Below are 17,455 nucleotides of genomic sequence, written 5' to 3'. Positions count from 1 at the left end.
AAACTACCCTAAAACAACAAATTTAAGTACAAACGGAAATGCAAATATACACTGCTTCAAAAACAACATGAATACCACAAATACACTCTACCTAGGCATTCTAAAACCATAAATACACAGTATCTAAACATTCTCGAAGCAAAATTAAAAAACACTCAATATAGTTCTTAATGCTTCCAGCTACCTATATAACGCATGTATGTGAAGGAAATCACGAGCAGTTGATGGGGTCATTAGAAACTTATGGATGTCTACAACAATGGACTTCCTCCAAGGTGAGAAAGAGCAAAGTTGATTTTACCAGTAAAGTTGTGTTGGCAAGTGAATATGTGAATGAATTGCAACTTCATGACAATTTGCCATTGGAAATATGATTACATTTGACACCGAATCAATTGTAGAGAGTCTCATCATCTTCATTCCATGTGACTATTTTGCTCATTAAGTCTTGAAAGCCAACTTTAAACACTATCAATCCCAAAACGTCATTGTTGAAAATGATGTTCAAAGTAGAAACAAAAGCAAAAAAACATGTGTGCAAGCGAAAAATGGTCGGCAACCTGGTGAGGATGGTCGTTAAGAGCTAGCCAAGATGATGGAATTAAAGAAATAGTTGTTGAACCAGCGATCGAAGACATGAGATTGCAAAGGAGTAAATGAGATTTTGGCGGTGGCTAAGCGAAGAAGATGAAGAATATGAGATTTAGGATTTTTTTGTTGTCTTCTTTTAATAAATAATAATAGTTATGAGAATAATAAGAAGAAAAATAAGAGTAGTAATAATAATAATATTATTAATATTAATATTAATAATAAACTAAAAAATATATATATATACACACTCATATGTTTCAAACATTTAAAATTTAATTCCCATTTACATGTTTCTTTCTAGGTCCCACAAGTCATTTTACAGGTTTGTATATGAAAAATTGAAAACATCAAAAATATATTTAAAAAAAAAAAGTCAAATTAATTTGATAGCAATATGTATAAAATAATTAAAATATATATATATATATATATATATATATATATATTTAAATACAATTGAATTTGTAACAAACATATAAACAAATCAAAAGTTAGTTGGATAAAATCAAATTTGATAATAAAAAATAAATTCAAATATAAATTGGAGAGAAAAAATAGTAAGTTTTTGTCATTTTGGTTTTAAAAATTCGATAAGCAGTTAGATAAAATTTAATTTGATAATAAAATATAAATTCAAATATAATTCAGGAAAAAAAACTAGGAGTTCGTTTATTATTCATAATTCCATTTTCATAAGCTTAAACAGTTACTACGTATTTATAACTTCATCAACTACAAAACCTATGAAAGAAACCTTACTAAGAGGCATAACAAAAACAACAAAATTGCAAAAGTGAATATTTATTTGTATGTCAAAAAAGACAAAATAATGATATAATAATATAATAAGATGATAATGAATAAAAAGTAATTAAAAATACAAAAAAAAAAAGATCAAATTTAAATAAAATGTATTGTTTATTAGATGATAATATATATAAAATATTTCGTAAATTCCTAATTAAAATAAACAAATTTAATCCGAATTTAGAATAATAAAAAAATGAATAAAATAATATAAAATCTAAAGATGTATTATAAATTAAAATCCAAATGGTGATAAATAAATTAAATATTGATTAATTTTGAATATTTTCAAGAAGTGGTTAAACCAAATCAAAATAAATAGCTAGTTTGAATCAATTAGGGAGAAAAATGAGGAAGAGATTGGTTTGTTTTAAATCAATTTGTGAAGTAGTTATTAAAATCTAATTTTAATATTAAAAAAAATTAAATTCCAAAAGAGGGCAAAAATTATGGAATGACGGTCATTATAATATAATTAATTTGATTTTTAATCAAGTTCTCCAATTACATTGTATTTATATACCGATTATTAATCAAGCTCTCCACTTACACTGTATTTATATCTTGATAATTAATAAAGTTCTACACTTACATTATATTTAATATTTCAGACATACGAACCAACTAAGGGCAAGTCAAGTACTATCAAAATAACAGCTAACACAGTGACTAAATATGAAATAATATGTACAACTGAATCTAATAACATATACAAAACAATTTAAAATTTAAAAAATATGGAAAAATATCCGATTAATTTATTAGAAATATGTATAAAAAAATGAAAAACAATTCAAACATTTGAATAGATTTAAAATTTGATAAGATAAATAAAATTTGATAATACATGAATATTTAAAATATAAATTTGGTAAAAAATCTGCATATGTAATTCAACTAAATTAATACGAAAAGTTGTTAATACATGATATAAATTAATAATAAAATCTGCATTGAACGTTAACTACGGGAGAAAAATCAGGGAGTGCGGTTGTTTTGAAGAAGACGGTCATTTTCAAATTGGGCCAAACTAACTGGGCCGAATGTATTTACACTAAACCTTTTTGTTTCTGTTTTTTTTTTTTTTTGAAAAATAAATCCTGGCTAATTAACGTAGATCGACCTATATATATACTTTATTCTCATTGCATCTGGAAAAAGGTATAAAAAATAAATAAAATACGTGTCAAGATAAATAATTAAAAAGAAGAATAAGTGGAGGCTTTGTTTTGTTGGAGAACAGAAAGCTTTTCAAATCTAAATCTCGTGCTTATCTGTCTAATTTGAACTACAAAGCAAAAAAATTAAAGATAAAAAATGGGGTTAAATTACAAGTCTCCTCTCTCTTTATAGATATTATGAATTTTAAAAGAAAATTATTTAATTTATATTTTCCTGAAAGAATCATTTTGACTTTTAATTTGTTGTTCAATAAATAGCTAAATTCATAATTTAGTATCTGGTATATAATTGATAATTCAATTTTTCTTTTAAAAAGATTCACAAATATAAAGGATACAAAATAACCTTATCTTCTGTTAAAAAAATCATATATAATAGTTAACTTAATTTAAAAAATTTTAAAGAACACACATTTAAATAATAGACACAAAACTTTCGAATTTATGGATTAAATTTAATTAAAATATTAAAAAAAATACTATTTTAGTTTATAAGCTAATTTTGTTATATCTTAATCTTTATAATTTTAATTGTCTAGTTTTAATACACGTATTTCAATAAATCATATAATCTATTTTCCTAAATTAATAAAACAATAACAAACGGAAAAAATAATATATGAGTATAATTTCAAAATTTATTGAGAAAATGTTAAAAAAAAATGGAAACCAAATTGTTTGAAAAAAATATCAACAATAAATTAATTAAGGAGAGAAATTTTGGGATATATTAAAAGTGGATGAATTTAGATATTCAAAATACATTTAAAAAAAAAAAAACATGAACTAAAGTAAGTGACAAAGTGATATTTTAACCTAATTAAAAAAAGGGGAAAAAGAGAAAGGTCAAATTGAGTGGCGAAGGGCTTAATCGTCATTTTGAAATTTATATTTTTGTGGTGGTGGTGGTGCTGCTGGTATTAGCCAAAGAGGGTTTCTCCTACAGAGAGAAGAGAGGAGAGAGAGAGAGAGAGAGAGAGGCGAAAGCCGGAGAGAGATAGAGAAGTTGAAGAGAAGACGAATTTCTGAAAGCTCATAGAACACTGAAGAGAGAGAGAGAGAGAGTTACAAAGTTCTGAATTGAAGATAAAAGTTATCCCTTATCTTTAATTCTTTAGCCTTCTGACTTCATCCGATCCGTTTCCATGGATCCTTTCGATTTGTTTCGTAAAGGTATACAGAAGTATATTCCCTTTATATAGTTTGTTTTTCTTATCCATCGATTTTAATTTTTAGGTCGTCGCCGTGTACAGTAGCAATATAATTCTGTACCTAATTTGGGAATTTCTGTAATCGATTTCTTGTTTCTTGCATTGAAATTACTGAGATCTCTTTAATTTGGGTGTGTAGTTACGAGATTCTGATTCTGGCTAAGCTTTACTGGTTACATCACTTATATAAAGTTTGGTAATTTATGTTTATGGTCAGGTCAGATTACCAGGTCCACAGGTAGTTTTCTTCTTTTTCTTGTTTTTATTCTTCTTGTGAAATTTCTTTGGTAGTTGGTTGTTTGCCCTTTCCTTAATTTGAATGAAGTAACAAATGTCATCTTTTCCTTTACACCGATTCTAATAAATGCTTTTGGCTTCAGTATTCATTTAGCTAGTACTCAGCTCCTATGAAGTGTTTCTGATAACATTAAGTGTATGGTAAATTCATGAACTGAATGGTTATTTTATCCCATTTCTATCCAATAAAACTTGAAATCTTGGATTACCTGCAGACTTTAGTTTAAACAGTTTAAAAGCGATGCAGGTTGTTCTAGTTTGAAGTGTCCATGGTGCAATGCTTAATTTTTTATGGATAATTCGTACGGTTTCTAATGGAGGTTTAATGAATATCTGCAGTTCTTTTCATTTCAACTAGGAGTATGTCTGGGAACAAGAAATTTAATATCTTTTAAGATGGATGGAAATCTGTCTATTTTGGTTAACTGGATTTACTAACTTGTCTCATGAAATGAAATCATACTTTGCAGGTTTTGGTTGACGCTACAAAAGCTCGTGCTTTTTCCCACCGGTTTTTTTTTTTTTTTTGTTCCCCCAAATACATGTGAGCATTCTATTTGTATTAGCTAATAATGAATGTGTCCAAGAAAGGAACGCAAACCAGTGAGGTAAAACTAAATATTGGAAGCAAGGTGACTGCTTTGAATCCAAATGCTGCTGAGTTTATTCCCTTTGCCCTTAGAGCATCTCCAATTGGAAGTAGTAGTGCGCCAGATTTGACAGAAAGATTTTCTACTTCTGGGACATTAGGAAAGGCTGTTCTAGATCGGTCTGAGTCATCTGTATCAAATAATTCTGATGACGAGGCCCGTCAATTCTGGAGACATCAGCTCCCTGATGATATCACACCTGATTTCAAGTCAATGGGAGAAGATGAGAGCCTATCTCTTGGAAATATTTCGTTTGCTGGCTTATCCTTGCATGATGACAGTGAAGCCTCTTTATTCGCTGCCACTACTGGCAATGAATATTTATTGAACGATCAGCGGGATCCAAATATAAGTCACTTTAATGGCAGTCAATTTGCCGACAAGTTCAGATTCTCAACTGCTTATGGAGAAGATCCATCTTCAGCCAGTCTTTTCCAAATTCCAAATAAACCTTGGCAGAAGCCTGTTTTTAACAATAATCTAACGGCTGGCAACGAGCGGCACCTTCTCTATCATGGAAATTCTGGGAGGGGATTAGCCATGGATGTCTTGAGTGAGCAAACAACTATGGATGAGAGTGATACTCTAAACCCTGTTGAGTTTTTGGCTTTACAGTTCCCTGGTTTTGCTGCTGAAAGCCTCGCAGAAGTTTACTTTGCCAATGGAGGTGACTTAAACCTGACTGTTGAGATGCTCACGCAATTAGAGGTAAGTTGACTTTTGAAAATTGTGTAAATAAAGTAACATTTTAAATCAATTAGAATTAAGTTGACTTTTCAAGGCATCAGGTGGAAGTGACACTCGATCTTCATTATCTTCAGAACATTTTGACATCTTGGTTTCTCCTTTCTTTATAATGTATACATACCTTGGTTTCTTTAAAAAAAACCATTTTGACATCGAACAACATGTTTTTCCACCCAATAGTTTGGAGGGAAAGTTGAGTCACACGATTCTTGTAGTCATATAGCTTTGTGATAGAGTTGAACCTATATAAAGATGCTTCACAGAATACGAGTGATCATTTTTCTGATGACTCATAGCATTGTTTGAACTATTTGATCTGTATGGTATGCTTTTGCTTTTTTAAGAACCTCGTCTTCCTTGTTGTATGAAGAATTTGCCAGCCGGTTCTCGTGATCAACATCATGCTCTCTTTATCTTTTGCGTCACTGCATTTACAACTCAATAGTTATCATATTGTACTTTTTTAAACTGTAGCTTCAAGTTGATGGTGGAATAAGTCAAAATCTGAATTCCAAGACAATGTCTGCCCCCAATCTTAGTGCAATGGACTTTCCTGCACTCACAGTGTCAGGTGGTCAAAATGGTCATCCAAAATTTGATGGGGCTGATCTTCAACAAAGTGCCAATCCTTTTGTTTCTTCTGATAAGGATGGCATGCTTTTCTTCAAGTCAAGCAGTGGTCCATCTAGAGGTGCTACTGATTTTGCTTCCACTGTCAAGAAATTGGCATCTCAGGATTCTGGTATGTGGAAGTACAACGGAAATGGTTCTGCTGATGACTCTATTGGCTCGAGTAGAAGTTCTCATATGTTAGGTAGCAAGTACACTACTGGTGGTCAGGGGAAAGACACCTATGGTGAGAGGTTGCTGCACCGTGGTTCAGCTCGGGCTGCTCCAGTTTGGCTTGAAACAGGCGAAGCAGTTGGTAATTGCTTAGTTGTCAATTTATTTTCTGTATTAATGTGATTTGGAACAAAATTTTGTATGCATTTCTGCTTTAACATTATTAACTTGGCAGCAAACATGTATTCTGAGCAGCGGGAGGAAGCACGTGATCATGCACGGCTGCGAAATGCATATTTTGAACAGGTGTGTAAGGATGGCTGATGATTCTCTTCTTTGTCCTCCCCTGCACGAATTTAGCTCAGGTAATTACTGTCTTTTATCTTTTAAAATAGGCACGACAAGCGTACCTCATTGGTAATAAGGCTCTAGCAAAGGAACTAAGTGTAAAGGGACAGTTACATAATATGCACATGAAGGCAGCTCATGGAAGAGCCCAAGAATCTATTTATCGGCAGAGGTTTGTTTCCCTTTGCTGCTTTTGTCTAGACTCGAACAAGGTTGATTCAGGTGAAATTTCATGGTTAATTTTGATTTCCTATAATACTGTCATTCTTGCAACTCCGTGCTCAAAGAGAATTTGTAGTAAGTGTATCATTTCCTGAAGAACTTGTATTTTTGATTACTTGGACTGAGTCATCCTATTGTTCTGGCATAGCTTTTGATCCTTCAATGAACGGTTCAAAGAGTGATGGCACGCTTTTCTTTAAGACATGCACCGCGACTACAGGAATTTCCTGAAATGCTTGATAACTGGCTTACTTATCTTTTCTGTTCTGCTGCTTGTCGTTGTGGACACTGTTTCCTCAGGAATCAATTAGGCGCAGACAATCAAGGAAATGGAAGGGGACATGAACGTATGATCGACCTGCACGGACTGCATGTCAGCGAAGCAATTCACGTCTTGAAGCATGAGCTGAGTGTGCTGAAGGGTACTGCCAGAGCCTCCGGACAACGTCTGCAGGTTTATATTTGTGTTGGAACAGGACACCACACACGGGGCTCCCGTACTCCTGCTAGACTTCCGGTGGCTGTACAGAGATATTTGATCGAAGAGGAAGGCCTCGACTTTAGCGAGCCACAACCAGGACTGCTTAGAGTTGTGATTTATTGAGTCATGGAGGAAGGAGGAGAGAGCACAGTGAAGTGTAGGAGTTTTTTTCTTTTTGACTAAAAAAAAAGCCATGAAATCATACTTGTGATAGTCGGCATTGTTGTTGTACCGTAAATGGTTAGAGGTGGGGAAAGGGATCATTCAGGCGAAAACCGAAAAAAAAAAGTGAAAAAAAAGAGAAAAAAAAGTGGGAGAAAAAAAAAAGAAGAAAAAAAAGGGAAAAAAGAGAGAGAGAAAGAGAGAGAGAGAGAGAATTAGGAAGAGGTAAACGATGGGAAAGATGAAGGTGAAAAGTAAGTAGAATTGTATCAAGTTTAACCGGTTGACAGGGGTTTAACATTTTTTAGCCCTGAATCGGCAATCTCTTTGCAACTTTGTTTCATTAGGTTTACTTTGTACCCTAAATTTTTGTCAGTTCTTTACATAGCTTCCTCTTTTACTTGTTCTTTCTTTGAATCTCTTCTTGTTCTTAGATGAATGATGGATTCATATTAGAGTGTAATTCATAGGAAAACACGTTTCGAATCAGTTCGTCATCCACGAATTCCAAATCAACAAGTAGATTGTATGTCCATTTTTCGCATAATTGGAAATATCTCGTCATCCAGTGTAATGTTTTGAGCTCCAATAGTGGATCTAGAATTTTTGTTAACTAAAACTAATTTCCATGGGAGAAAAAGGGCAAAGAAATTGAACTCTTAATACATTGCAATTGTCTTCTCCGGTTGTCAACAAGAGCATAGTGGTTTGAGATTCGATTTTCTTATCTCATACTTTGCTTATGATATCTTTGAAAAAAAATAAATAATAAAAATAAAAATTGTCTTTTCTGATAGGTCTAGAAATTTATATCATGCATATAGTTTATAATTGAAAATAGGAATTATATAAATATATAGAATCTAGAAATATAATCTGAATTATGAAAAACTTTAAACTTTGGGGCATCGACAACAATATTATCATATAGGTTAAACGGCAAATTTTGTACATATAGTTTTAAAAATTGTAATTTAATTTTTATGATTGGATAAAACATCATAAATAGTCTTGATTGTTTGATAAATCGCTCGTAAATAGTTCTTATAATTCTATTTGGCTCAAGTTTGTGGTATCAACTGAATGTCAAGTAAAATTATCACGTGGTTCTTAAAATTCAAAATATTACACTTTTAGCTAAGTTTTGAGTTTGATTTTAATTTGGTTGTCTCAAAAAATTACTATTTTGGAATTGAGTTTGATTTAAATTTGTTCTCTAGATTTTAGTATTCATTGTTGATGTCTATTAATGATTTATAAAAAATTATAATTAATGAAATTTCAGTATTTTTCATCACTATTAAAATTAATTTAAAATTTTAAGTTCATAATCATTTAAAATTAAGAGGAAATATCTTTTTAGGTCTTAAGTTTTGGATCTAGTTTCTATTGAGTTACTATGTTTCATAATGTTACATATTTAGTCCTTAAGTTTTGATTTTGATTTCAATCTAATCTTTTAAGATTCAAAATATTACAATTTTACTCTTAAGAATTGAGTTTTATTTCAATTTGATCCTTAGGTTTCAAGGTTTTTTACATTTTTAACATCAATTTTCATTCAATATTCAATTTCAATCATTAACGCCAATGTCTCGTAAATAACTATGAAGTGAAATTTTAAATTTAATTTTCGTAACATACATTAACATTACAGTCCGAAAATGAGTATTCATTGAAAAAGAGTTAAAAGTGTCAATCTTGAAATCTAGGAACTAAATTGAAACAAACTCAAATGTCAATAGTAAAATTGTAATATTTTGAAAATTAGGGACTAAATTGAAATTAAACTCAAAACATAAACACTAAATATGTAACATTTTGAAATCTAATGACTAAATAGAAATTAGATCTAAAACCTGTAGACTAATAAATTATTTTTCCCTAAAATTAATCAAATAGACATCAAGAATGAATCTTCTTCGTAGAATGGTAATCTTTTGAAACCTATAAACTAAACTAGAACCAAACTTAAAACATAAATAACAATTTAAAAGTTTCCCTCTCTTTCGAGTGTCGAGCATCTCTCTTTCGCTCAGCATCTTCTTCTTCGTTCTCCATTTCTCTCGCAGCTCCTCCGACCGCCATTGCCTGCCATCTCCAATTGTTGTCTAGCAAGTCACACTATCATCCTTCGTCTGGGCTGCAGTCTCTCTCTCAGTTATTAAACAAATTTTCAAGATTGGGTTGTGTTGCAAACGGTAAGGCCCTCATACGACGAACGGGACAATGACCATTGGTCAAAAAACGGCGGTTGGGCAAATAACAGAATTAGCAAAACAAAAGTTAGTTATAGGCTAAGTCGCGGAGCTCGCTCTATTTAAGACATTTCACGCTTCTGCTCAAGTATGCAAGCAGATCAGGAATACTGACACATCGCAAGGATAAAACAACCCAAAAAATAAAATCCGATCGGAAATACACTGTTACCGACTGAAACACACACCCTTCTGACTGAACGCTCGGAAAATGGAAGCATGGAAAGAAAATAAAAGTAATGAAATAAATAAAGACGTCCATCGAACCCATATTGGTCTATCTCCTCACTAGATATGTTCGCGGGGCGGGGCCAGGGATGTCATTTCCCATTCCCATCCCCATCCTCACTCCCCATTTCATTCCCTATCTCTATGAAATTCTCCACAATTCTCCACAAGGTTCGGGGAAGGGATTCCCCGCGGGGAGTTTTTCCCGTTACTTTTTATTTGGTAAAAAATTAAGTTTATCACTAAATTGTTTATTATGGTTTGTGTTGAATGGACACCATCACGCAGCGGAAGAAATCAAGATCCATAAGCATTCTAATTCATTAATTTGGTTGAAAAGAAACATGCTAAAAACAAAGTATAATGGATTTCATGAACATGCCTTGGCCGAACCAACGAAATCTCCATTTCCAACTACAAAATCCCTTGAAGCCTTGTGTAAACCACCACAAGATCTTCCCTACTATCCTCTTGCTGCTTTAGATTGAGTTGTGAGACTCAAAATAAGCTGGAATCAAAGGGAATATGGAGAAAACTCACTGAAGAAAACCATTGAATAACTCCTTCTTCATTCGAATTTTTCAGCAAAAATTCAGTCGGTTCTCCTCTCTTTCTTCACCCCAATCTCTTCAATATATTGCACACTATCATGCAAAGAGAAGTGTTGCATGAGATGCAGCTCATGCTTGGAGTAAATCAAGGAAGAGGTGGTGGGTTCTTTGTGAGCAAGTTGAAGATGAACTTAAAAAACCCACTTTCAAATTTTGTGTAAAATTCATTTTGATTTTAAAATCATATTTTATTTCTAAAATCAAAATTTATTAATTTTACAAATTAATTTCAAAATTAATTTTCTAATAAAATTAATAAATAATTATTTAAATAAGTCTTAATTAATTTAATATCTAATATTAAATTAATTTTTACACAAATTCATCTTAATATATTTAAATCATATTTAAACATATTTTGATTCTAATTTGAACGTTTCAAATTAACTTATCATGCTACTCTAAAGCTATCCGTTTGATATATTATGTATAACCATGAGTAAGTTAACCCTTCACAGGTTGTTCACAATAACAGAAATGTAACAATCCTACCTCCTTGGACTACTAAAAAGGGTCGCTATTGCATGCATGCATAAATATTCTCATTGAGGAAAATAAAGTAAATTAAATTAGAATAATCATGATTTTGAACTGCTTTAAGCATATAAGAAAATATTCTGACATTATCTCAAAATCTTAAATTGTTCAACCCGGGCATCCTTTTTAACAAGAAACAAATTATATATATATATATATATATATATATATATATATATATATATATATATATAATATATATATATATATATATATAAATTATAATAAAACCATGAATGAAATAAATAAAATATTTTAAAAAAAAACATGCGAAAATATAAAGGGTCTAGTGCGGAAGCGAATTCTGGTTCCTTTGGCACTGTCACGGATTCCTCTGGTCAGTCGCCCGAGTATCCTTGCCCTTACCTGAAAAAAAATAAAAATAAAGGGTGAGTATAAAATACTCAGTAAGTGATCTCATTACCGGGATCAAACTATGCATCCACGAGCAAAGAAAAATAGCTCGTGCTCATACAGCTACATCGATTTTTTTTTTTTTTTTTTATGATGAAAGGAAAACCAAAAGACGTACTATCTTGCCTTGAAACGCATGTCTAGCGGCCCGTAGGCTCACCGTGAAACATGATAATAACATGAACGTGAACCTATTGACTCATGCATGTCTAGCGGCCCATAGGCACACCGTCAAACATGATAACAACATGAACGTAAACCTGTCTGTTCACGCATGTCTAGCGGCCCGTAGGCTCGCCGTCAAAACATGAAACATGAAAATAAAAGTAACATGAACGTAAACCTGTCAACTCACGCATGTCTAGCGGCCCGTAGGCACACCATCAAACATGACAATAACATGAACGTAAACCTGCCGGTTCATGCATGTCTAGTGGCCCGTAGGCACACCGTCAAACATGATAATAACATGAACGTAAACCTGTCGGTTCACGCATGTCTAGTGGCCCGTAGGCACATCGTCAAACATGATAATAACATGAACGTAAACCTGTCAGTTCTACGCATGTCTAGCGGCCCGTAGGCACACCGTCAAATATGAAACTAGACCCGTAGGTCCTCTAAAATAAAACATGAGTCAAGGCGAGACAGTAAACCACTCTATTAGTCTATTCATGCATCACATACATAATATCAGTACTGATTAGAAATTCGAACATGCTCATAATACTTATAACTGTCATGCAACAAGTAAAACATAATGACAAAATCATGCTTCAAGAGTCCATTAGTTAACTTTATAATTCTAGACTAGGTCGCCTGGCACAAAGGCACCGATAATAGTACCACTTATATTAACTCAAGAGTCATCTCCTAACGAACAATTGTTTTGTGATCCAATCACAAAACCGAGTCTAATGAGAGGGCGAGATCCCTTATTCAAGCCCTAGAATCAGCACTTAAAGGGAACAACCTCTCTACTATCCCTAAAGCGGGTAAGAGTGAATTCTCTCTTGCACCATATGTCCCCAGCTATCTATCTAGTCTTACCCCTGAAATGGCAGTCATATTGGGCTGACGCTGTTGAGCCAACCCTCACCTATGCAAATCTAAAGCAATCTCAGATAAACAAAAGTTCATAGTTAGCTCAGGATTAAGGTCAAGTTACCTAGGTCATCGCTTTGAAATAGTCCGTCTTAAATAGTAAACAACATTATAAAGTAAGAGTGACTCATTTCGTGGTCTGATCTTGTACAAACTCTTTTGCACAAGGACACCCTCATTCCTCATGTCCAACATGAATGAATTAGGATCACTTCATTTGTAGAACTTTACAACTCTTTGTAACAACTACAGAGCAAGCCGTATCCAATAGTGTTACCAGAATAAAGTACCTGATCCACCTTTATATTTCCACATAAATTCAAGTATTCATCCAATCGTCAAGGGACTTTTAGGTTTACTGGATTACTATTCAAGCAATAGATTTATTCAATAACACCTTTATTGAATTTTCAGAATAAGTTCCATTGTTTACATACCACGAGTTTTAGGACATAAAACCCAACAGTTTGTTTTACTTGATAATTTGAATTTAAAGTAAATTATTGAAATTTTGGCTTAAAAAAGCTAATTATTTTTTAGTAGAAAGAAATAAATATAAGTCAAATTATTCACATATATAATCTAAATTTAAATATTCAATTTATACATGTTCATTACCAAATAAAAAATCAAATTTGAAATTTAAATGTAATATTTATATAATAATAATAGCATAACATTAGATAACTATATGAAATAAATAGGTAGAAGTTAATCGTGGCGGGGACGGGGAACGGGGTGGGGGACAGGGAATGCATTTCCCGTCCCCATCCTCCTTTAACTCACAGGAATTTTTTTCTCCACTTCCTCTCTCATTTCCCGCAACGAGGACTTGTAGGGAAATTGAATATCTCTACTCTTCACTCCCTCCAAAACATGGATATCCCGGATCCAAATCCATAGTCCAAGATTAGAGTACAAGAGCATACTTCAGTTTCAAAAATTTTCAATGTCGGATTTTCTAACAAAAGGTTAGTTTCATTTTTTTTTTTTTTTTTTTTTTTTTTTTTTGAAAAAAAATGAATCACCCAAGAGGCTGCAATACCAGAATGTTCATTCATCAATTTTTCTGGATTTTGACGTTTGGAGGGAATTGAATACGATGCATTTAGAAAATGCTTTTGCGAGCCAATCTCAAAGTGCCCTCCATCTCCTCTCGTACGAGTTTCGCTTGCCCGTTTCTACTTACTTGCCGATTCTCCTCTCTCTCATCTTCGCCGTCGTCTTCTTCCTCTTCTCAATGGTTCTCTCTTCTTCGCTCCGCCGTTGCCATGGCCGATTTGAAGCTTGCGAAACGAGTTCATGCATGTATCGTGACCTCAGGCGACCTCCCAGATCGGTTTCTAACCAACAATCTCATCACTATGTATTTCAAATGTGGGTCTCTCTGTTCTGCCCGCCAGGTGTTTGATAAAAGTTCTGATCGTGATCTCGTAACATGGAACTCCATTTTGGCTGCCTATGCCCACTCTGCTGATTCCAGTTTTGAGAATGTTCTTGAGGGCTTTCGCCTCTTTGGGCTTCTACGCGAGTCTGGTTTTTCTATGTCTCGACTTACTTTGGCGCCATTGTTGAAGCTGAGTTTGCTGTCTGGCTTTGGGCAGGTATCTGTGGCTATCCATGGATATGCTGTTAAGATTGGCTTGGAATTGGATCTCTTTGTTTCAGGGGCTCTTGTGAATATCTACTGCAAATATGGCCTAGTTGGTCATGCTCGTTTACTGTTCGATGAAATGCCTGAAAGGGATGCTGTGTTGTGGAATGTAATGCTCAAGGCTTATGTTGATAATGGCTTTGAGGATGAAGCTCTTCAGTTCTTCTCTGCGCTTCATCGAAGTGGGCTTTTTCCTGATTTCTCAAGCTTGCATTGTGTTATCAATAGTGTTAAGAATGGAGTTTCTGATAACAGAAAGAGGTACAAGGAGCAGGTTAAGGCCTACACGATGAAGATGTTTCCCTTCGACGAAGGTTCAAATATATTTTCTTGGAACAAGAAGTTATCAGAGTATCTTCAAGCTGGCCAAATTTTTGCAGCCATTGATTGTTTTAAGAATCTGTTAAGATCAACAGTAGGATATGATCGTGTAACATTAGTCATCATTTTATCTGCAGCTGTTGGGGCGAATGTTCTTGATTTGGGGGAACAAATACACGTACTTGTTATAAAATCAGGTTTTGATTCAGTAGTTTCTGTTTCAAATAGTCTCATGAACATGTACTCGAAGGCGGGAGTTGTTTATGCTGCAGAAAAGACGTTCATTAACTCGCCAAAATTGGATCTAATTTCGTGGAACACGATGATATCCAGTTATGCGCAGAATAATCTTGAAACGGAGGCAATTTGCACATTCGTAGATCTATTACGCTATGGGCCGAGACCGGATCAATTTACCTTGGCTAGTGTTTTAAGAGCTTGCTCCTCAGGTGATGAAGGAGAGTATTTCACTCTCAGCTCACAGGTTCACAACTATGCCATAAAATGTGGTATTGTTAATGACAGTTTTGTATCTACAGCACTCATCGACGTGTACTCAAAGAGTGGAAAAGTCAATGAGGCTGAGTTTCTGTTGCATTGCAAGTACGATTTTGATTTGGCTTCTTGGAACGCATTGATGTTTGGGTACATAAAGAGTAACAAAAGTAGAAAGGCATTGGAACTTTTTAGTCTGATGCATGAAATGGGGGTGGCGATTGACGAAATCACACTGGCGACTGCAATTAAAGCTTCTGGTTGCTCAATCAATTTGAAGCAAGGGAAACAAGTTCAAGCTTATGCAATTAAGCTTGGATTCAACAATGATTTATGGGTCAGTAGTGGTGTTCTGGATATGTACATTAAATGTGGAGACATGCCAAATGCTCTTGAATTGTTTGGTGAAATTAGTAGACCCGATGATGTTGCCTGGACGACTATGATCTCAGGATATGTCGAAAATGGAGACGAGGATCTTGCTCTTTCTGTGTACCATTCAATGAGGGTCTCTGGAGTTCAACCTGATGAATATACCTTTGCTACCCTCATCAAAGCTAGTTCTTGTCTAACTGCTCTTGAACAAGGGAGACAGATTCATGCTAATGTCGTTAAGTTGGATTATTCTTTGGACCATTTTGTCGGTACTTCCCTAGTCGACATGTATTGCAAATGTGGAAGTGTTGGAGATGCCTATCGTGTATTCAGGAAGATGGATGTGAGGAAAGTTGCCTTCTGGAATGCCATGTTGTTAGGTTTAGGCCAACATGGCCATGCTGATGAAGCCCTGAATCTTTTCAAAACCATGCAATCAAATGGTATTCAGCCTGACAAAGTTACTTTTATTGGAGTTCTTTCTGCTTGTAGCCATTCTGGCTTGTTTTCTGAAGCCTACAAATATTTTGATGCAATGCTCAAAACATATGGGATTGTACCGGAAATCGAGCATTACTCATGTCTGGTGGATGCGCTTGGCCGGGCAGGATGCATTCAGGAAGCCGAAAACGTAATAGCATCGATGCCATTTGAAGCTTCCACCTCTATGTATAGGGCATTGCTTGGTGCTTGCAGGACTAAAGGAGACACAAAAACAGCAAAACGTGTTGCTGACAAACTCCTGACGTTGGATCCTTCCGACTCGTCTGCTTATGTCCTCTTATCCAACATATATGCTGCTTCCAGACAATGGGATGATGTTACTGATGCTAGAAACACGATGAAGCTGAAAAATGTTAAGAAGGACCCAGGTTTTAGCTGGATCAACGTGAAAAACAAAATACATTTGTTTGTGGTGGACGATCGATCACATCCGCAAGCTAGTCTGATATATGAGAAAGTTGAGGATCTTATGAAAAGAATGAGAGAAGAAGGATCTTATGTCCCGGACACAGACTTTATGTTGCTTGATGTTGAAGAAGAGGAAAAAGAGGGCGCTCTCTACTATCATAGTGAGAAACTTGCAATAGCTTTCGGGCTAATTAGCACGCCTCCCTGGGCAACCATTCGTGTGATAAAGAATCTTAGGGTTTGTGGTGATTGCCATAGTGCCATAAAGTGCATATCGAAGCTCACTCAGAGGGAGATTGTTCTAAGGGATGCAAACAGATTCCATCACTTCAGGAATGGAACTTGTTCCTGTGGTGATTACTGGTAGTATCATTTGCCAAGATCCAATTCTCTGTGTTTGTTCTTTCGAGATTATCTCGATCCTCGATCGCTGGTCGTTCGGCACGAGCATCTCCCACCTATTTTTTTCAACATATGAAGTGTGCTTGGAAGGTTAGACTGAAGATTTTGATGAGCTTCCAGCAGACGATGAGTAGATTCACCGTTGAAATTTAAGGATTGACATTTGTTTACCAATGGCCTCTTCGTTCAAATTGATTTTTAAGATGGTCTGTGAGTTGCAGGCTTCAATCAGAATTAAGTCCACTCTCATTTCCCTTCTCTTAGTTACTGCATTGGAATCGTATACAAGTAGATTAATAAACTTAAATTAAGTTACATCAAAGAAAATACAAGTCTACAGCCTTTATTGGGCTTCTAATTCTATTTGTAGATTGATTAAGGAAAAAATACCTTTTTAGTCCTCACGTTTTGAAGAAAATGCTTGCTCCTGAGTTTTAAAATAGTAATTTTTTAGTCCTCGAGTTTTTAAAAATAGGTGTATTTGGTTTCAAAGTTTTCGAAATGTGCCTTTTCAATCTTTAAATTATTAAGAATAAGTTTAAAAGATCTTTGAAGAATTTTTTTTTTTCATTTTTAAAATTATCATTATATTTAAGTTTAGAAAAAAAAATATAATTTACAATGACATATTATTAATAAAAATAATAATAATAAATTATTT

At 34.0% G+C, this 17,455-nt stretch overlaps 2 protein-coding genes across 3 annotated transcripts; both read left to right on the top strand.

The window, feature by feature from the left end:
• Window positions 1-3,458: 3,458 nt before the first annotated feature.
• Window positions 3,459-7,900, top strand: CID7 (CTC-interacting domain 7). Of its 2 annotated transcripts, XM_090317524.1 has the most exons (7): window positions 3,476-3,755; window positions 3,933-4,031; window positions 4,561-5,448; window positions 5,962-6,412; window positions 6,506-6,576; window positions 6,666-6,790; window positions 7,141-7,900. In XM_090317524.1, exons 3-7 carry the CDS (start codon window positions 4,663-4,665, stop codon window positions 7,442-7,444), a joined length of 1,737 nt encoding a protein of 578 aa, XP_090173650.1. In that variant the 5' UTR covers window positions 3,476-3,755; window positions 3,933-4,031; window positions 4,561-4,662; the 3' UTR covers window positions 7,445-7,900. The 2 variants fall into 2 exon arrangements, with proteins under 2 accessions (XP_038896660.2, XP_090173650.1); XM_039040732.2 differs by lacking the exon at window positions 3,933-4,031 and having other exon boundaries at window positions 3,459-3,755.
• A 5,552-nt stretch (window positions 7,901-13,452) lies between these two features.
• LOC150034141 (Tetratricopeptide repeat (TPR)-like superfamily protein) lies at window positions 13,453-17,028 on the top strand. The gene has a single exon (XM_090317523.1). The coding sequence runs from the start codon at window positions 13,751-13,753 to the stop codon at window positions 16,757-16,759; it is 3,009 nt and encodes a 1,002-aa protein (XP_090173649.1). The 5' UTR covers window positions 13,453-13,750; the 3' UTR covers window positions 16,760-17,028.
• The last annotated feature ends 427 nt before the right edge of the window (window positions 17,029-17,455 follow it).

Source organism: Benincasa hispida, chromosome 9, assembly GCF_027475165.1.
Source record: "Benincasa hispida cultivar pf3 chromosome 9, pf3_genome.v1.1, whole genome shotgun sequence".
Taxonomy (NCBI): Eukaryota; Viridiplantae; Streptophyta; class Magnoliopsida; order Cucurbitales; family Cucurbitaceae; genus Benincasa; species Benincasa hispida.
Note: the sequence above shows the minus strand (reverse complement) of the source record. Positions and strands in the feature narration are given on the sequence as shown.

Excerpts from the sequence above, each read along its gene's own strand:
- LOC150034141 (XM_090317523.1), top strand. The coding sequence starts at position 13,751 with ATGCTTTTGCGAGCCAATCTCAAAGTGCCCTCCATCTCCTCTCGTACG.
- CID7 (XM_039040732.2), top strand. The coding sequence starts at position 4,663 with ATGAATGTGTCCAAGAAAGGAACGCAAACCAGTGAGGTAAAACTAAAT. Across the intron at positions 5,449-5,961 it reads AGATGCTCACGCAATTAGAG|CTTCAAGTTGATGGTGGAAT; the intron begins GTAAGTTGACTT and ends TTTAAACTGTAG. Across the intron at positions 6,577-6,665 it reads GAAATGCATATTTTGAACAG|GCACGACAAGCGTACCTCAT; the intron begins GTGTGTAAGGAT and ends CTTTTAAAATAG.